Source organism: Kryptolebias marmoratus, linkage group LG1 (genome assembly GCF_001649575.2).
Source record: "Kryptolebias marmoratus isolate JLee-2015 linkage group LG1, ASM164957v2, whole genome shotgun sequence".
Taxonomy (NCBI): Eukaryota; Metazoa; Chordata; class Actinopteri; order Cyprinodontiformes; family Rivulidae; genus Kryptolebias; species Kryptolebias marmoratus.
This window is the reverse complement of record NC_051430.1, coordinates 13,556,824-13,578,702: the sequence shown is the minus strand read 5'-3', so window position 1 is coordinate 13,578,702 and position 21,879 is coordinate 13,556,824. Positions and strand designations below refer to the sequence as shown.

At 42.3% G+C, this 21,879-nt stretch overlaps 1 protein-coding gene across 4 annotated transcripts in view; it reads right to left on the bottom strand.

Annotated features, from left to right (window-relative positions):
* The window catches only part of ttc28 (tetratricopeptide repeat domain 28), a 189,436-nt gene that overhangs the window by 121,165 nt on the left and 46,392 nt on the right, over positions 1-21,879 (bottom strand). Inside the window, exon 1 of one of the 4 annotated variants that reach the window (XM_017417281.3) lies at positions 3,293-4,212. The exons of the other annotated variants lie outside the window; for them this stretch is intronic. Within the exon in view, the coding sequence (XP_017272770.1) occupies positions 3,293-3,319 (27 nt within the window). The 5' untranslated portion in view covers positions 3,320-4,212. Of the gene's footprint in view, positions 1-3,292; positions 4,213-21,879 lie in introns of those variants that run through there. 4 annotated transcript variants of the gene reach the window in all.

The following is a 21,879-nucleotide window of genomic DNA, read 5'->3' as shown; positions in this document are numbered from 1 at the left end:
CCTTCCCCCCTTCCCCCCTCCTTCCCTTTACACCACTAACAGCTTTACCAGTGTTTTCTCCCCTCAGATGTGTTTCTTCCGGCACTGCTCTTCACATTCAGATGCCTTTTTCCTCCTGCTGTAAATGGATTCCTAAACCTGTTGTGCTGCTGTCAGCCATGAGACGTCACAAGGACTGACGAAGCACTGGGGCTAGAAATACCTCTCAACTCCCCATCAGGGAGCTCATAAATAATAAAAACAAAAAAAAATTCAAAGAGGAAAAGCAACATGGAAAAAAAAAAACCAATCCCAGCTGTAAAAAGCCAATGAAGACAGTCAGGAATGGAAGACTGCAACACCAGATGATAAAACTGAGAGTTCCCAGGAAGTGTTTGGCCACAGAAACCTGAGCGGACCATCCTGATCCGCTTAGCTGAGAAGATCTAGCATCAACTGTCTGAAACTCACAAAACATCTTTGCGTGACCACGCAGAGCAAATAGAGACTTCCCTCTGACTCGGTCACACTGCCACAAAGTCCAATGTGAACACGAAATGCAGAGCCTGATGCTGTAATATGACACTGCCTTCGTGTTGACGTAACCTTCGTGTTGAGAATTTGAGCAGCAAAAAAATTAATGATAACAATAATAGTAATGGCTTTCAGCAAAATGAGTCTGCAAACAAGAAAATGAAACTTTCAATGAACTGGAATTTGTATTTAATGTTCAAACCTTGCTCAAACATACTTCAGTCAGAACAATTTTAGCCATGAAGCTCATAACAAGCTGTTGACTATTCCTCACCTGACTCACTGACTCACCTTTGCCCATGTTTTTTTTTTTAATGCTTACATTGCTTTCTTTTTAAAATGCAACACAACCAAAAAGGTCTTTGACTGGCACAGCTGGATACTTAAGCAGCCTCGTTTCTTTGAGTCTTATACGCTTTTAATTGAGAGGAGCTGCATGCTGTTGCACCTGGCTTCAAATAACGAAAAAAAGAAGTTCTTTGAAGCAGCGCTGAGCGTCACTTAATCCTAACAACCCATGTCCGTGAAAGAGAAAAGGCTCATTCTTCTACGTTTTTCACATCGTCAGAGTGTCTCTCTTGGTCAGCTCAGTCGGTCAGAACAACAAGTGAACAACCCATTTCACTCCCAATCTCCTCTCCAGAACAGACAGGGTTTCGGCCCGCAGCAAGCAGGGAATTGCTGTCGTCTGTTCAGCGTTCGGCATTCGGCATTCAGAATTTGGACTCATTCGTGTAATCCATTATGAGGAGGTGGACTGGACACTCAGACTGAATCGATATGAATCTCCTACACCTCCTATTGATTCAGAATGCTTTGCGAACGTAGTCCAGAGACGGATTCGGAAGCTGATAAAGAAGAAATAACAGGGGGGGAGAAAAAAAAATCAAGGATCTTTTGTGATGTATTGCGTGTGTGCATTTTCCAAAGCAAGGATGACATCATAAAGAAAATTGCTTGCGGAGACCGAGAGCTGTTTTTTTTATTCTGGTCTCCTTCCTGCTGTTTGCAATATCTTAGTCAGAGGACATCCTTGGCAGTGTACCAGATATCAGGGTGAAGGGACAATGTCAGACATGCACAAACGCACATACAAACGCTGTGTGCATAGCAAGTAATTCAAAATATTGAGCACTGCCCTGTGGGTCTGTGTTTTCTGCTCCAAGTGTGCGCGCTTATACATATGCATCCAGCGTCACCAACAGGTTAATTAATCAATATCACACGAAACCATTCTGCTTCTTGATGGGAGCCACCAAAAGAGGCCGACCCAATGTGCTCCGCTCAGTGGCGGCTCTCAAAACGTGGGGACAGCCGGCACTACTTTCGAGGCATTTTCAACCTGAGCACACTGCTGCCGGACCAGAAACCAGTTCCTGCGGCGAGGAAAGGCTTTCAGACCTCAAAGGGGGGTCTCGTGGATGGCTCTGGCAGACACACGGCACAGCTGTGGAAATCATTAGGACGTGCTCACAGCACCAGATTTCTTTTGCTAATTCAAACACAAAGAAGCTCGGTTCTGATGATTAACTTTCAGATCATCTTTCAGGATGGGATTATACATATTATTAATACCTGATGCTCAAAAAAAAAAAAAACCATCATAGACGCATTAATTCAGAGGCATCCAGCACCCTGTGGTTCACTCACAATGAAGGCCTGTTACCAGCATCAGCAGTAGCGGTCTCATTGTTTCTGGCATTGATCAATAGTGCTCTTTTATGATGAACTGTGTTTAACACACAAGCAACATCATCACGATCGTGTTTCGGCAGTAAAAGAAAAAAATAAAGTAAAATCTGGGCCATGAGGGAAAAAAATCATCCTGTCCACGTTAATGCTGTGGTGACAAGAAAAGTTAAGAAGACTGGTTAACAGATGAAATAATGAGTCACTAATCTGTTCATTTTCTCTTTTAATTCAGGATCAGGTTGAAGCCTCCTGTAACATGCGGGCTGTTTCTCGTCAGACAGGTGCCCCCTAGCGGTGGCAGAAATAATGCAATGGAGCGAGACCTTTTCTTGTGCTACCAATTTTTTATAGACCCCAGATGAATTTTCAAATATTTTCCATGCTGTAATACCCGGAGGCTTCTAAAGCCGAGAAACAGGAGACAGAAACAACAAGACAGACTTAAAGGGAAAATGTATGTCAAATTATGGAAAAACGAAACCGAGACACATCTAAGAAAAAAAAAAGCTATTTTGAGGAAAAACTGCTTCAGCTCATTCTGAAACTTTTAGATGTAGATTGTGCCTTTTTTAAATCTGACAAAGTTATTCCTCATTTACACACTAGTTTCAAATCCACAAGCTCCTTCCCAGATGCATTAATCACTGATGTCTTGGTTAGTTCGGTGTTGATTTAGCCTGTTTTTACTCTCTGATGCTAAATAAAAGTACAGGACAGACCAATCCTGTCAGCTCACAGGCCAAAGCCATCATTTTCTATGATATGGGCTGTTCACTTTGCTAATGGTGACCAGAAAAGCCTTTATGTAGAGCAACATTCCTTCAAATCCTTATAAGTCGGATAAAATGGGCCAAATAAACACAAACAGTAAGAGCTAATCAAACAGCAGCTTATTTATAGTTAACAGCTGCTTCTGGGCACGGTTAAGTATAGTTTATTAGTTATGATTAATCCTGATTACTGAAACAAACAGAGAGAGCAGCAGTCTGTGAGAGACCCTCCTCTTTCCAACTTGTGATCTGCTACAGTCAGATTATTTCCGGCCACAACTTCATATATAAAAAAAAATAATAATAATCAGACTCACCTTCTTCCGGGGCTGCCATTTCATCATATTTGTAAACCAAAATGGAACAGCATTAATATCTCGGGCTATATATGAGAGTGGAAGGTAGAGTCAAAGAAATCCAGAGCGCAAGTCATGCTGCCTCCCCACTTCCCTGGATCCCGCTGCAGATTTCCTCCATGAAGAAGCGCTGCATGATGATGATGGTGGTGGTGGTGGTGATCGTGCGCGAGTCTCAGCTTTGCGGCAGTTCTGAGGGGCGACAGCGCAGTCACACAAACCACACAGCGGTTAAATCCACGGCTCAACTTGGAGAGGAGACGACGGCGTCAGCTGGCAAGATTTGGGTGAAAGGTTTCCTGCGCGTCAAAATAAATAAATAATAATAATAATAATAAAAAAGAAAGATCCAAAGTCGGGGTCCTCCTCACCTCAATCAGAACCGAGCCGCTCAACGGAGAAGGAGCGCTGAATATGTTTTAACTTTTTTTTTCTTCCCAAGGAAAAAAGAAAAATGCAGTAGTGTCTGTAAGCGGGCTGTACACCGTTAGTCCAAGACGGACAAACTACATGTCCGGGGCTCTGTCCTCCCCGAGTCAGGAAGACGAACTTGCGTGCGGAAAAAAGCCACCACAGTGATCAAATTCCGCTCTCCGAGCAGCCGATGGATACTTTTTTGGAAGTCCGAGCAGCAGAAACAGTCAAACGGATTCCCGGCGGAGACAAGCCAGACAGATTACATTCACGGGAAGGAGCTGGAACAAACACGTTTACAAAAGAGAAACAGGGACCAAAAAGAAAGAAAAAAATCCCTGGAATCTTGTGCGCGGAGCTGGAAGGAAACCCTGATTCCTGCAATAGCAACAAATTGGACTCCAGCTCTTTGGTGACTTCCTCCCCTCCGCTCCTTCAGCCTCACAGTTTAAAGACTTGGAGCAGAGAGGAGCCGAGGAGGTAGAAGGGAGCTGGGTCATAGCGCCGCCGGCGCAACAACTTGCCAAAAAAAAAAAAAAAAGTGCGCTTTACGTTTTACGCACCGAGCTGACGGGCTGAGCCCCGGTGCGTTGTTCCCCAGGTCCTCAGGTCCCCAGGTCCCCAAGTCCCCAGGTCCCCAGGTCCTGAGACTGAGAGCTGGGACTTCAGCTACAGGACAAGGACGGATGTCACCAAACGGCTCCAGGCTGAAATCTAGCTTCATTCAAATACTGGAACAAAAACACCCCAACCAAAATATGTATCCAGCAAACTCTTGTTTAGGCTTTTTCCAGTGACTGCAAGACAAACAAGACTCCTTAAAAAGCATGCATATGACCTTGCAAAGAGTTCATACCAGAGATGCTTAAACAGCCACAGAGAAATGCTTATCACGCACTGACTTTTACACCAAAGGGTTAAACTAAGATGATCTTAGAATGAGAGGAGAAGGAGTTAAACTCATTTGGGGGCGATTTGATAAAGTATTTTAGGGTTGACTCTCAGCTGCTACCCCCCCCCCCCCAAAAAAAAAAAAAATAACATCAATGTCTGTAAACCTGAATGAGTCATTTTGTGTTTCCTGTGATCAATCAGCTGTGGCAGCCATCTTGAATTGGGCCGACACTAAGGTTTAACCAGAAGCACTCAGCGAGCGCAAACCTTCGCTAATGCCGCAGTGTCATTAAAAAACAAACAATCCGATCCAGATTCAGATCCGGATCACCACCAAAGTGTGGTGAGCCTCAACATTTCCTGAAAATGTCATTGAAATCTGTGCATTAGTTTTTAGGTAACCTCGCTAACAGACGGACAAACAGACAAACAAACCACCACTACAGAAAACATAACTTAATCATTTGTAAATGTACGTCCAATGACTGTTTTCTCAAAGTTTCATTCAAACCCAATCAGTGGTTCATGACATTTTGCTAACAAACAGCCAAAGTTTTAAAAACAGATCTCGCTCGATCCGTTAACGCTTGGAGTACGTGTAAGGGATAAGTCTCAGCTACTAGGACGCCAAATCTAAGCTCAGTATCTGCAAAACTGGCTTAGTTGTAGTTATTTTTGTGTTTTCTGAGGTACCTTAGCTGTGGCAGCCATCTTAAATATGACTGAAACCAAAGGTTAATCGATTGTAGATTGCCATCCATTCATTTCAGTCCAATCCATCCACTGGTTCATGAGATATTTGACTAGGGGTACAGACAAACGAACACAAGGGCAAAACTAATATTGTCGCTTCACCTTTGACAGCAAGTGATAACATAATAAAAACAGATGAGCACTGCCGCTCTGTAAGACATGCGGTGCACAAGTTTATCCCAGTTTAAATGGGTTTTAATTAGTTGAATAGATTCAAATAACAACACGGTCTACTATGGCAGCTCCACGCTGCTTTGGTCTCTGTCAATTGAAGCTGTCCTTGGTTATTCCTTGTGGAAAATAGTGATTGAATTTTTGCACAAAAAAAAAAGCACAACTCACAAAGGAGGGAGAACCTTGGATGCTAGCGACACCTATAAAGCTCATGTTCGTTTTCCCGGTTTGCCTCTGCCAGTTTACTGTGCAATATTTTACCATACACTACCATCAGATGCATAACATTACCAGAGATTTTTATTAGACGTCGTTTAACGGGACTGAGAAAATATTGCAGCTCTCGCATATTTTTTAAAAAAAAAGAGCGTTTTTTTTTTTTTTTTTTTTGTGCACAACAGAATTGAAAACAGAGCACAAGGCTGATCTGGTAAGAACCCGCTCACCACAATGACTGCCACAGTCACAGAAGGAAAATAGTTTTGAAGCAGAACGGCTACTATAATTCAAAATAAATCTAGCGGTGATGGAAAAACAAAAACTATCAGCGGATACGTGACAGCGCTGTTTTCAGTCAAATTCCTTATTTAAAAGACCTTCCCGCAAAATCAAAGAAAAGTGAATTAGAGAAATGGTCAATAAAAAAAAATGCTACAACAAAAGAGATTTAAATTGGTTTAGGTAATGGACTCTATGGAGCTGTGAGCTGGTCAATAAGCTGGAGTCTCTCAGGGGTCAGCGTGGTCTGTAGTGCATCTCGGGGTCACTCGGATGACAAAAAGCGAGGCGGAGGAGAGGCCACGCTCACATATGGCCTTATGGACAAACTCCTGCTGAGCATGCACAGTCCACTTGGTGATCCACATGAACGAACAGGAACAAATGTTTGACAATATCTCCGCATACACAGCTGGCACTGTGCTCAGAGCACATAAAGAGGATGGGGGCTTGTGTGTTTTTAGAATACAGTACCAATATTTGCACTTTTCTTTTTTTCTATTTATTTAAAAGCTCGAGCTACGGTATTATGGAGTTTTTTCACAAGTCTGTTTTAACCACACACTTGGATATTGAATTTGCACCGTTGAAAAAAAAAATAGATTTACACAAGAGGTTGTTTTGTAAAAGGCACCTCTGAGGTCCAATCAAAGGCCACTTCAGTGTGCTGTTAAGCAACAGCGCCGTCGTAGTGAAGCCCGTCATCTGGCATCTCCACACAGAGTCAGCCTCCCCGTGTGTGCCTCTGCTTTCCCAATCACGGCCGCACAGGAAATCAGACTCCGGCCTTCGGAGGGAAACAAAAAACCTCCCTCTTTCATTTTCCACAACGTGGAGCCGTTTAAAAGTTTGCGCTTCTTTTTCTTGTTCTTGCCAATCACGCCCTCAAAAATGTCCCCGCCGTACGTTCTGATCGCCGTCTGCCGAGTGAAGCGGGGCTTTGAAGTTTAGTTTTGCTCGAGAGTAAGTCAGACAGCTGCAATAATACAAAGACGGCCCCAACACCCAGTGTTTCTGTCACCTGCCAAAAAATACTGTATTTTGTTTCCATGAAGTTATTGCAAATACTGCAGACGAAAGAGAATAGTCTCCCTGAGTAAAGAGAAGGAAAATAAGTTTTGGAGTCACCATAGTAGGAGTGCCACTGCTACTGCTTCACTCACTCGTAAAACGGTTCTTGTAAAATGCCCTTTAAATATTACATTTTTCTAGAAAACACACACTTTCGAGTGAAGTGAGCAGAGGCAGTAGTAGAACTGCACACAAGAACTCCAGCACATATGAAGGATTAAGTTGGACATTCTGAAGAGGAGTTTGGCAGAATCATTAGCTCTTAGAAACTGCCTCAATTTGGAGAACGGGTTTCTGACTTATAAGCTAACAGCTAATTTGAGTAGGGCCTAGACCAAAGTGAATTGTTGCAGTCTTAAAATAGCTCTATTACATATTGGTTTATGCAAACACTGTTTAATAAACCTTTACGTCACCATTAACTTCACATTAGATGGTTATTCTTGCAGAGATGTTATGAAATTACTGCCTGAAATGTCCCCAGGCTGCTAATCCTGCCGCTGTGCACTTGTAAATATCCATAGAATCCCTTGTAAATGGGAATAGTGCAAAGTTGACTGCAGCGTAAAGTGTAAAAAAGTAGTTTATAAAATACCGTTTGCGTGAACCACTGTAAAATTTTGGTAGTTTTAAGATGGCAGCAGTCCATTTTGATCTCAGCTGAAACTCAGACAAGCCGTTAGCTCGTCTGACCAGTTGGATTTTAACTCCATTTCTCCAACCCGAGGTCACTCAAAGAACTAACTACAACAGGTAAGATATGAATTGATCATAACCTTTTTTGGTATTATGATTTTTAATAGTTGTTTACAACTTTTCCACAGAGTCCCACATCACAACGCCTGAAATATCCTTTTACTAAAGTCAACTTACAGGCAGTTGTGTGGAGTTTAATGTCTCACTAAAAGCTTCTTTCCTGAAACCATCTCGTTCACTTTTGCACAAAGCTGCACGTTTGATTGCGCGCATCATCCTGTAGCAGAGGATGTTTGGGAAGAAGATTAAACTGTCAAAAAGATTTTTTCTTTTTCCTGAAACTCCATCAAAGAGTAACACTCAGAAAGCCCTCCTGAATGTCAGGGGGGTAATTAATTACCACGCAGTTTCTCGCTTTCTAAGCCACGACAGAGCATCTTTGTGCACTATCCGTTCCCCGTTTGGATAAACACGGGCCTTTTAATTACAAGGACGGGAGTTTCAAGGCAATAAATCCCACGGAACAACACCCAGGCGTGAACCCCGTGTGTCAAATGGACAGAAAAAAAAAAATCACACGGTAAAATAAATACACCTGTTACAAAAAAACAGAAAAACACCAACAGGCTTGCTGGTAATCTGTAAGGTCTGATAGCCACACGCTTATTTAAAATGGCAAAAATACTACAGAATTCCATCATTTATGAAGGGGGGAAAACTAATTACATTTATTTCAAGCATCAACATTTATAACGTATGAATATTATTTACAGTATTTGATAGATTGCCTCCACAGAAGGACATGGCGGCAGGATAAATCTGTTCTGAAGGGCTTAACAACACCATAACAATGAAAGTGTTAAACAGCAATGACACCCTGCACTCTGTTGTGCTGTACATCACTGAAAACAAATAGCCCTCATCAGCATTCATTCATTCACCTCTTTTAACAGAGCTGTTTTGGTAGATGATGTTGTGTCAGAATTTAGCCTGCTGTGGAGTATGTGAGATGGGCGAGCATCAGCGAGTATTTGGGTGTGTGTGTGAGTGTGTGAGTGTTTCGTTGTGTCTTAGCTGGAGCTTGGTGTTGATTAAGTGTCTGGAGCCTGAGGGGGGATAATGAGAGCCTCTAATTAATGAGCCTGTGCATATCTCAGAGTCACAGAGTCCTATCTGCAGAGAACAACACACACACACACCTCAGTGCACCGTGGGGATCGCTCCCTGCGCTCCACTCCGTTTTCTCCAGGGAAACCCAGCTGGGACCGTGTCACTCCGGCTGCTGTCCCTGATGACTGCCCTCTAATAAGAATGGATGGGGGTTACGGGGCTCCACTATGAGAGGGTCACATGCACTGACCACCCAACGTGCCCCAAGCAACGGCTGATCTTATAAGCCCTGAAAACCATTCCAAATTGTATTTGTTTGCAGGGTCTTGTCCATAGGGAGCAGAATGATTCATCTTGAGCGAAGTCTCATGGCAGAGCAGAGTCAAACACTCAGCCGGCGGATTCACTACTCGCCGTGTAGCCTAATAAGCACTTCAAACAATGCGATAAGTTTGATGTAAATATTAGAAAGCTGTCCTCTCAAGTGTGAAGAGTAAATATCTTTTACATTTTTAGAGCGCTCTCAGTTCAGCCTCTGTTGGTCAGCAGAGTGCACGCTCAGCAATACGCGCTGCAGGCAGACGATCTCATTTCGTGTCACATCACATTCAGCAATATAAAGACTGAGAAGAAATAAGATTACACTGGTGAAAGCTGGTGGAGCAAAGCAAAAGATTGGCTCACCAATACACAAACCCGGCTTCGGCTCTTGTGCTGAAAGCCGCCATCAGTCTTGTAGGTGCAATTTGCAGGTTTCCCAATTCTGGATTTGCTACGTTTTCAAACCTGCTGCAATTTTTATTTCTTACAAACTACAACAAAACGTGTATCAAGGAAGGAAAAATAAAACGGACAGTAAAACAAAAAGGCATAATTTGCTCTCATTACGTTAAAAAAATGTCTTGTTTTTTTGTTTGTTTGGTTTTTTTTTTTACACTGATGTAACAAAGCCTTGTAGCAAACCACTTTTTTTATGAGTTTTGCCTTTTGGGAGTGAAAAAGGAAGTTGTGTGTGATGTTACAGAGTAAAAAGGGAGTAGCTCAGCATGACTGGAGGGGTCATCATAACATTCAGCTCTACCGTGGCTGTTGTGGCCATCTTACACCAGTTATTATTACTGTAACCATGACAACAACGATGTCTACTTTCACCCTTCACGTTTCAAACTGTGAAAGTATCAGTGACAGAGAGCAGCTGAAAGCATAAAAACCACACCGATACATGCATAATGTTCCGGTCACTGCTTAGTCATGTTTTTGAAAAAGACAAGTCGCCTACGAAAGAGTCCAAGATGGCTTCAAGTTATCAGCTGCATCCCAGAGGATCTTTCCCACATACTGAGGCTCAGGTTTAGAGCTTAAAGTGTTTCCTGCTGCAGGAAGAAGGCAGCATCTCCATCTTTCTCCAAAGTTAAATGACTGAAATAAACACCGTCTCAAATATGAAGGTGAGAATGTCCGAAATTAAAAGAAAAATGGCAGCCATGTTGAAAAAATTAACACGCTGCCCAGCTAAGATTCAGACTTGGTGACAAAGACAAGAGAGAAGAAACAAGAAAGGGAGTCGCTGGATGGCATTAAAAAAAACATTCTGAAAGTCACAGCGACATTATGAAATTGACAGGCCCGAAAGAGACTTAAAGGGATATTCTGGACACTTTTGAAGTCCAGTTTTGTCAAATAGTTAGCACCTAACCAGCCGTGACCGCCGGGAGTTGAGTAAACCTTTGAACTGACAAGACTTTCTGATCAGGCTGATCCTCTCACAGCCTCAGCACCATCGATATAAAAAGTCTGTCTTTATTAATATGGACAGTGTGTGGTCGAGAAACGGCTATAAACTAAACAAACGGACGAAAGAGATAGTTTGTCAGAAACAATGAGCCCATTTTGAGCACGCCCACTGTCACTGGATGCAAAACTGGAGCTGTTTGAATCAGTTTTCTCCATCTGGCTCGCCTTATTGTGAACTTTTTGCCATTAAACTTCGATTGTGTGCTGAAAATACTAATAAATGGGAGAAAACTGTAGCAGGTATTAAAAAATAAAAGTAAGGTTTTGGGAGAATTTTGAACCAAACTTTGAACTTTGAACTTTTTCCCGACAAGGGTATTTCAGTGTTTTTGTAAGAACACAGACAGAAATCTTTAACAAAAATAAATAAATTAATGAATGAAATAAAAAATAAATGTAAAAAACAGCTTTTAAGAAATCCAGAGTAGCATAAAAGGGCCAAATATCTGTTTTGTTTGGAAGTGAAACTAGGTTTTCAATAAGATTGTCCAGTGAAGCCATTGTCTGTTCTTTTGAGTCATATCTGTAGTTATTGGTCTGTCTCAGCATTAAACCTCTGTGAGCCTTCACTTCCAAAAGCTTTACACACTTTTAGCTCTTTCTGAGTGATGCACTCTTTTCTTTGCCTATGATGAGATCAATGAAGAAAAACTAGCTGACTTTCATGAATTACTCCTAATGGGTCTCTACTGAGTTGTATCTGGATTACTCTGATGGAGAGGCTCTGTATTTATTTATATAAATAGTTCAATCCAACGTACCATCTGTGCTAATGAGATCATTCAGATGTGTGCTTTTTGCAGATAAAGCAACCATTATTTTATCTGTAGAGCCTGCCGAAGTCTTTTTTTTTTTTGTCCTAATACATACAAATACTATAAAAAACAAATACCGACCAAACCTATTTTCACCAATACAAACTTGCTAGTGTTTCTAATTCTCACTCTCTGAAGAAACAAACAAATTCTACTGGTAATCAATAAATGGAGCGTGTAATAATTGCGTTAAAAAGATTCTGCGGCTGAAGAGCTAATCATAAAGCTGAACTGCTAAGCTATGTCATGCGTGAAATAGAGTGAATTTGTGCTTTGAGGGTTAAAGTCACTGAATGGCACATCTACACAGCAGAACAACCGTGCATCCATTCATAAACAATTTCACAAAGGCCTCGGGAGAGTAAACGTTTCCATTATGGCCCGGTGTGCCCAAAAAGCACCATTTTAGCCTCAACCCCCTTTTCTGCACTATGCGTGAAAGAGTGTGATAATCATTTATTTTTAAAGCTTTATTTTACAGTTTAATCAGTGATTCTTCACATCTTCATGTCTGATTAAGCCATATGATTACAATCTCCTTATTCTCTTAAGTCCTATCCCCTAATTTTTCCTCCTCTTTCTTTTTCTCCTTCCAATCACACTAATGAAGAAAGGCTTGTTTATCCCCTGGAGGCACTTACCAGTAGATTTGTGTTACGACATTAAGCAAAGCGAGAGACCTTTGCTTCAGAGTTGTGTTTAATAATTCAGTGGTTTTGGACATGGATGAAACAGGCTGCAGCATATTGTTTCAATCAGAGCGGCAGTAACATAGGCGCTGGGGTTTGACGTCTGCGGCAGGATCAATAATAATAGCGTTGCCACATACTCCGACGCATGAGGCAGAGATCCTGTGTGGTCCTGCGCTCTCCATACGCCAAACACAGAGATGGAAACGGGTCAGTGTGCTCAGATGTGTTTGTGTCTATCTGTTTCCACGAATACAAACACACACGCACAAAAGCACGCTGCGGTCAGATCCGCCCATCTCCAGTCCCTCATTTAGAAAACCCCCCAAACCAAACTTATTCCTCTCTTTTTCAATTACCTTTCTTCCCACCGTCACCACCACACCAAGTCTGTCTAAATTCTCCCACAGTCTCTGTTTGCTTTCCCTCTCATATCGAATGTATCCATGTGGTACCCACCCACACACACTCAGACGAACGCCACAATCTGGTAATCATAATAAGCACATTAAAGCATTAAAGTGGCAATTTAGGACAGATTATCTCTTGAACAGACAACAATTATTAGCAAATAACAGTAAATGTTTACATCTACAGACTTCTGTCACGTCTCCTTCAGTTAGTGTGACATTTAAAATATAGATTAATTAAAAAGAAACGTATGGCTGCATCAAAGGCAGACTACAGCAGAAACTGTCAGCGTTTGCTTTGATAATTTTTTCATCAATTATCACACTAATACCTTAATGCTCGAGTCTTATTATGCCGATGACAGCTCTTCCTGCCTTTGCTAATCTAATCCTGAGAGAGCACATCAACTGGGAATTAGAACTCTTGAAGAGGCAAGCAAGGAGCGATGCACAAAAGGATTTGGTAATAACTCAATCCATATGCAGAGCAACAAACGGAATAGTAAAGGAACCCACAAAGTTCCTGTATGGAGCACAGTGGATACCGTGGCGTGAAGCTACAGTGCCATCAAGCAGCTGTTTGTGGTGGATGTTGTGAGGGGATTAGGTCAGTCCACTCCTTAAATCACTGTGACTTTAGATCAAAGGGGTTAAAGAAGGATTAGGATTAATGTGCCTTAGTAGAACAGGTGATAATCCTTTAAATTAGCCTTGTAGCACAGACAGGCCTCTCTTTCATCTCAGCACCTGACGTATGGGCTGAAACGCGGAGCTCGGTTACAGGGGAGCACGGCTGTTGTTGTCCCACCAGGATTAGTTTTCCTCTGTCAAGTGACCACTCAGATAACGGGCCCCGCTTTTATTTGTCAGCAAGAGGAGTTCATTTGCATGCAGGGGGATTGGTTCGAGAGGGGCTGAGTCAAACAGCTGTGCTCCTCACCTCCTTTGAAACACGAGTAAAGTGAACTTCATGCGAGGTGCCATACGAACGGCAAGCTAAAGGGACATCCTCGGACAGGCCGCAGCAAATACTTAAAGGGAAATAAATCAGGCCTGCGCTATTGATATGCATCAAGTGGAAGCTCGGCAGCTGACGCAGCAGAAGTGGGAAGATGTAGCTTCCTCCCCTGCTGTCAAACCTCCTTGTCATCGCTTTGACTTTTCTGCTCGAATCATCTTCACCCCTTTCCAGCTCAGCCTCCTGTCAGCAAAGATTCCTGAACAATATATTGTTAAAATAAATAAATAAAAAATGCCGGTGACTGTGGCTAAAGCGTTAAAATAAAATGCAGGACTGTCCGTATACCTGTTTAACGGTGGCTAATTAGCCTTTTTGACTATGGGAGGAGCAGCAGTGTTTGGTGAAACTGCTCCCCACAGTGCTCCTGTCTGCTACCAGTTTGGCTGGTGGGTTTTGCTCCGGTCCCATGCAGGCTCAACCCGGCCATCTGTCTGGCCAGCTAACAGCCGGCCCCTCTCCCCTACCGGCGCTGCAGAAGACAGGAAGATGACCCAAGGAAGGTCAGGCCACACTAGAACGATCAGGAAGAGAGACACGCCAGTGGATGTACGAGCGAGGACGGATGAGGAGTGACAGATAAACTAATGGAGAAGAGAGAAAGTAATAAATGAACTGTACAATACAGAAAGGACACTGCTTCCCTTAAGATGCCACCCTCAGTGTGACTCAATGACGGATGAATCTGTATGTCTGTGCCTTTACATCAGTGTGTGTGTGTCTGTGTGTGTGAGAGAGAGAAAGAGAGAGAGACAGGAGGAGATAGAGCTCTGTACGTAAGCATCTGTGCACGCATGAATTCAATCCCACATTTCTCAAACAGATCATGACAGCTCCCAGCCAGAACGAAAGCTTCATTTACCCACAATGCAGCAGTAATTCACAGATCCACAGCAGGGCTTCCGGTGTAGCTAAACAGTGGAAGGTCATTAGAGATGAAGTTGAAAAAAAAGCGCACGAGAGAGGGTTCTTCCCAGGCTTCAACATGAACGATGAAGTAATTACATTTACATTACTATGACACTGTAAAGAATACGAAAAAGGCTAAAGTCATGAGAAAAGAGGTGAGAAAAAAAATGCTAATCACGCCACCTGCTGAGTTTTTCCTATCTCAGCGTGATGTCAGGCTCTTTATCCTCCGTCTCAGTTTCTCTGCTCACCCAAGCACTGTAGGAGAGAGTGATGCAGACAGAAATATTTAAATCTGGAGCAGGATGGAACGATAAGGCATGGTTTCCTGATTTGATGAATATGATTAGATAATCTAATTATAATGCATTTCTTCTAGGATCATTCTCTCAATGAAAAAAAAAGGCTTGAAACATGATTTTTAACTGTCTATGGCACATTTTAATTCGAACATTCAATAAAAGACCAGGATGTATTCTCCATCCTGGTGATTTTCCTTTTTGCATTTCCAGTTCATGGAACCTTTATGGTCCTGCTCCACGTCTTTCTTCCCTTTCCTGGGGTATTTTAATGGCACGGTTACATCACCACATACAGGCCTGGCATAGGTACTACAGCATTTTGTATCTTTTTCTGCATGCGGAAAGGGTGCTGTGTTTCCGGAGACAATCTTAGAAACAACAAATAAAAAGATTGTTCAGGGGAAGAAAATCATTCCCGTGTGGACAACTCTCATTGACCTAAATCTTTGACAGAGGCCTTTATCTTTAAAGTCTCCTCTTCATGACGCGTTGATCTTTGCATGTGTAAGAGCTGATGGAGAATACTCACCTGATACACTCCCCAGATATTCTTGGAGTAAATGTAAATTTAAGCAACAAGGCACAGTGCAGCAGAAAGTAGCAGACATCAGCAGTTTGGAGAGTAGGTTGGTCTCTCTCTGACCCTCATTCTTTCTACAGTCTCAGTCTCTCCATCTCTGTCCCGCCCCCCACACCCCCACAGCCAGCCAGGACTTCTCTGTCCTTCATCCTCATTCTATTTCATGCCTCGTCCTTCTTTTGCTCGGTCCTCATCCATCACCACCCTGCGCATCCCACAAATCCTTCCCTCCCCCCCCAAACACCATCCCTCTGGTATACATTACAGCCTCCATGCTGACACACTCCTCTGTGACTCAACAGTTCATCTGACTTGCTTTAGCATTCATCACATCACAACATCTTTATCACCATCGGAGTAAAACTCGAGATAAAACCAGAGACAGCCCGTCTTGTCAGATCACTTCATAAATTCCTGCGGCAACTCAGGAGTCAAAGAAACACAATATTAAGATGCATCCTTAATGTGACAATTTCTTTCTGCTGAATTTATCATCAGCTGAATGAAGTGGCACAACGAGATGTGTACTCAGAGTGACAGAACTGACTGGTGACATAAACAGTTTAGGCAAATGAAAATGCTTACACTTAAAAAAAGGTTGTGTTATGTGTTTAATAGGCTTGAAACAAGCTGGCCTGTAAGACGTGTCACCCTGTCACATCTAAAACAGAAATGTTGGGCTTTAATGGGTGGTGGCTTTTGTATCTCTTCTTTTTCTGATATGCAGAAAGGATGCAGGCGCCAAAACAAATTATGATTAGGACTCCCTGTCAGCCTGCACTCAAACAGGCATTTTCTTTAAATCCATGCCTTCACTGTAAAAGGTATTTTCATGAAGTGAATTTACATGTACATTATGTTCATTGGGGCCGACACACTTTAGGGTCAGTCTGAAGTGCCCATTCAGAAAAAAAAAAAAAAAAAAAAAAACAATCAGTATTTGGCTCTTATCTGCTGGTCCCATTTTTCAGCCCCCTGATGAAGCTGCTAGATTGAAGTAGGTTCCGATGAAACAATATAAAACAAACAACAGCTCTGCTTTCAGTCAAACCTAAAGCTCAGAAATGCTACATAATGGTTATTTGTATTATTATTACTAAAGTTCACTTCCAGTGCACTGGATGAAACACCTCAGAAAAGTGGCGAAAGCTGAACCGGTTCTGTTTGCTCGGAGGTCTCCAGGTGGGGACTTCTGTGCTGTTGGCGCTATTGTCAGTTTTTACCCAGCAAGTTATTTGCTGACTGTAAATAACTGTGTTAAATCTTTGTAACTTATAAACTTCAATCAACACATCCATTTTAGGCTACATTTCCAGTTCAGGGATGCCAGAAAACATGAATGCTGGGATGATTCAGGGCAATCAGCGGCCCAGTGGATGGCTGCTCCTTTGCTGTAAGCAGGCCTACACAGATCTGTTTGATGTGGTCTGAGAAAAAGGCCCAGATATGATGCAATGCCATGGAAAGCTATGTTTGAGAGTTGCAGTTTCCACACTGCATCACAACTGCAGCTTCCCACATCCCAGTAATGCTTACAGGGGCTGGGCATCCCTCAAAACTCCCCCCGAGGAGCACAACAGATGTGTAAATGCTGTGTGTGCATCAATCATCCATTGTCTTTCATTACACACACACACACACACACAACACACAGTGTGTGGTCTGTGTGGAGATAAGCAATATGACGTAAAGAGCAAGAGCATATTTTGTAAATTAAACGAAAGCTGTATGTACCAAGATCACAGTCACAAAAACAGAAAAATTCTCAAAGACTTGAAAGTTTCAAATGTGCGTTTTCCAAATGCGAGAAGACATGAGCAATAAATTAAACAAAAGCAGGCCCCTAAGATCAAAAAATGTACTTCCTTTGGTATCTACAGGCCTGATAGGAAACTACAGTTTATTATCAAGATGTAAGACTCGCATATCAGTTTCACTGCCAAGATAAAACTGCCACCTTTACATTCGTGTGTAAATCAGTGTCTGGGCTTCATAATCCACACTAATACAGCACCCGAAAGCATTCTGCATTGAGAGTGGATTATGTGCTCATTATCGCTGACTCAAAAGGTATTAACACACTGTGATAAAATCAAACGTAACAACTGGCACCACGGTTTTAATTGAGAGGTGACAACGTTCATTTTCACCTTCCACTTAGGAGGAGTGCTCCACCACAGGCTGAAAGGAAGAGGTGCTCAAGGCATGAGTCCCACAATTAAATGGCATCTCAACAATAGATGGATTCAGGAATAAGGAGAGGGATTTACTCATCAGTTGATTTTATTATTCTTTCCGAGATAAATCTGAGAGGCAGAAAAAGGCAGAAAGGTAGGGAAGCTGATGGGTTTTCCGGCAACACACTGTGTGTCACATACTAATATTTGAGAATGAGACTGCATTACACTCCTCAAATCTGACAAGTGAACACCAGCTGCAAAAGCTGCCAGTGTTCAGACTTCATCTGTCTGCACCGATTAGCTGTTACTGACGCATAATGAGCTGCTTCTGAGCGTGAAACTTGGATAGCTTGGGGGAAACTTGGACATGGACATGCTGGGCATCACTGCTCTGACATGGACGGCTGAGGGCAAAGAGACTGTTCACAGCTGTCTACAGAAGAAAAAAAAAAGTTTCAGAAGCTCACAGAGGATTGTTCATTTCCAAAATCTTGGCTGTTGCACTCTTAAATCGTATGTGGTGTTATACTGGCAACGGGAGAGAAGGTTATTAAACAGTATGCAGAATCGGGTGTACTGTGGAGTAAAGCAGTAACACAGTCACCTAGATCTGACTTGGAAGCACCAGAGAGGTAGAGGTGCATTGAGGGCTTCTTGCTATGCAGATCCACGCTGAAGTCTAAAGAGGATAACTGGCTTTGAAGCACTATCAGCCCATCCAGCTGGTATACAGCGCAGCTTTAACGGTCCAGAGCAAGCTCTCCCAGCTTCTCTGCCACCCCAAATCTGCCTGACCTAAATCTGCTTCTCCCAAGCAAGAGAAGAGGGCTCGAGATTGGACACCCTCACATTTCACAGTTTACACAGCTCAATTAATTTATGCTCTGACCGAGCCCGCCAGGAAGAAAACACACAAAAATTACCTTCATGTGGCAAGTGTGTTTTCTGACCGAGCAGAAATCCCCGCCAGCGATTCAGGGAGCTAAGTGTGGTTCTTCAAATGACCATCTGAGTCTTGTTTCAAAAGCAAGTCAATATATAAGGACACTGTGTTAATCTAACTTTACAGCAGGGATAAATAAGGTGAAAAGCTTGCTACATATACCTCAGTGCATCAAATTTAAAAAAGTTTAACTTTATTTGCTGTTGGACTAAACATTCTGCTCTATTAAGAGTGGGCCAACTTTTAGGAGAAATACCACTTCCCCCCTTAGCCTTCTTTATGTTGTCTGAGTTCATGCTCAGGGGTTAGGGGTGTCTCAGTTTTTGTTTTTTTTTATGACACTGGGACTGTTTTAAAGAGGTTAGTTTTAAAATTTGCTTTAAAAGCAGGGAGTGAGTCTGAGTCCCAAAACCCAAACAGGAAGCTGACTCCAGATTAGAAGGGCATGGAAATTTAAAGCTCTGCTTCCCAATCGAGAGTAAACCTGCCTCTTTAGAGCGCAGTGATCTTGTGAGGTGGTAAGGGTTAAGGAGATTTTGTAAATAGGATGATGGAAGGTCACGCAGGGTTTTGTATGTAATAAAAAGTATTTTAAAATGGATTCAGAATTTTACGAAGAGGCAATGTGACAATATTAAAATAGGAGAAGTGTGTTCCTTCCTCACAGCTCCTGTCAGGACTCCCTGCAGCATTCTGGTTCAACTAGAAGGATTTTAGGGAGCTATTTAGCCACCCAGCTAAAAGAGCATTGAATTGCATAGGTCAAGTCAATGCTATGTAACATCAGCAATATTTGATGAGGGGAGCACCACCTCCGGCAACGAGCACATATGCAAGCTTTTTCAACCACCAATGAGAACAGGGATGTCTGGGTAATAAATCATGTGACCTTTGCCCAGATGACCCAGGCATCACATAGCCTTTATTTGTCTTTTACTTTAACCTTGGAAGCACATTTTGAGTTTGATTTAGTTTAGAAGCCAAACAGTGGCTCTTAAATGATTTGCATAACGTTTGAAAACATACAGCTTCGCCTAAATGCACAATTTTACAAACTTAAGACATGTCATGTACATGTCAGCACATGATGAGTTAGAAGACTGGGCTCCTTTTGGATCAGAGCTGTGTAGATCTACGCTTTGGAAATCAGTAAAATTGACATAATTTTACTGCTGCAGCTGAGTTGAGATCACCTTAATCTTCCATGCAGTGTGTGAGATTATTTGATGTTGGTACAGTTTTAAGGAAAAGTTGCTGTTTTCATGATTTTCTCAGTAATAAGTTTGTCTAGGACTTTCTGGAGCAATTATTTGAAGGCTATATGCGGCCTTGTGATAGACCTGTGATCTGTGCAGGGTGCATCCCGTCTCTCATTCGTTGGCTCGAGATATCCCAGCTCCCCGCAACCCCGAACAGCAAGAAGCAGATATTATGAAAAATGGAAATGGACTTAACACTCTATCCTTTTGAGTGTAAAACAAATCCCAGTGGTGCATCTTGAATATCTAAGTCTTAGAAGATATGAGAAGCCGTTCATATGATAAGAAAATGTAACTTCAAGAAAAAGATGAAACCACTTTGTACTGGAAGAGTCTGTCAAATGGTGTATCAGTCAATTTTTAATCTTTAAGCTGTTCTTTTATTCAAAGATGAATTGATTTACAGTAATTTTTTTTACAGAAATCACTACATCAACCAAAGTGACAGAGCAGCTTTATGATTAGCAAAATGCCACATAAACACCTGGTTCTTTGTGTAAAACTAAACTCCTGCTCAGACTGTAGTGTGGGTTTTTTTCCCCCGGGGTCTGATAAATGTAACTCTAAATTATAACGTTTCGAAATAATACAAATGGTCCAGTCAGGGGGAGTGAAGAGCGAGCGTGTCAAGATATATTAGAAACCTCCATCTTAGCGCCACTGCCATCTGACAAACACATGGCTGGCGTGGAGCCCAGAGGAGAAGGAAACACAACAGATGCCATCCAAAGCACATCTTCCCTCCTCAATGAGCCTGTAGAGGATACATCAAAAAAAAAAAGAGTCAACCTCCAGAGAAGAAACTCAAACCGTCACCTTTTTCACATAGCTCTACCAACGCCAGCCCAAATGCTCACGGTAAACAAGATGTTTTGGTGTTCTGAGTCTAATCAAAAGCACATGTGGAAGGATTTTATATTTCTGTCACCTGCCTCCTCGCAGAAAGAGCCAAAGAAATGTTTCTAAGAGCATTATTAAGGAATCCTTCAAGGTAACTTCAAAGCAGTTGCTCAGTGCAGTGTGGTGGGTCGAGCCTGTGTAAATTACACCTTATGTTGCGGCCGTGGGCAGATGTGCAAAGTTGAAAAGGTGAAAAACTCACTAGTGGGGTATGCGCTTCATCATCCTCATCATTTACAATTGTGGTTTCATAAACAAGTTACTGAGGAGATGAAAAGACTTGAGAGTGAGAAAAGAAAATGCCAGAGAAGATGATTTGCCACCCTGATTGTTATTTTGTGTACTTAGTCAAACAGCTCTTGATACAAGATCTATTTTTCTTAATCTAAAATGTTGTCTTATTCGTCATAATGGGATGTCAGCTTCAGCAGCTCCTAACGAAAAGGTGTAATTTTCAAGAACAACATAGACGTTATCTTGGCTGCTAAAAATCATTAACACTCACCTACCACCACAAAAAAAACACAGTACTAGTAAACAGAAAATTGGACGTCGTGAGGAGCAGAGCATCTTCATATAACTGCAGCATTTCTGTGCAAATTAAGACAACAGCCGATGTGCAATTACCATCCCAATAGCCCGTTCAATAGCACAACTGCACAGTCCACAATTGTCATATCTCAAAGGAAAAGGCACCTGGAGGGCCACTTCTGCAGAGACAAGACAGATGAAGCTCACAGGGTCATTTTTTAAAGCCCCAAGGGCTGACATAAGGTTCTGAATACACACTGAGGGAGAAAGGCCACCGTTGAAGGAACTCTATTGATGCGTTTGATTGTAGCATCTGGGCTAATATTGATCAATTATTGACTGCAGCGCTCTTCCCACAGATTGTTTTTCGCAGGCATTCAAAGCGCTGTTTATAAATGCACAACACACACAGGAAGCGAGGGGAAGAGAGACAGAAAGTAAATACGCAACACAATGGCAGCTCTTAAAGTCAAGTTCCCGACAAACACACAGTGCTCCAAAGCAAATGCAGCTGATTATCAAGCTACTCCAGTCGCTCTGCGCAAACCTACAAGAGCTCATAAAAAAGGAATAAGCGCTGGATTCAAAACAGCGACATCAGCTGCAGT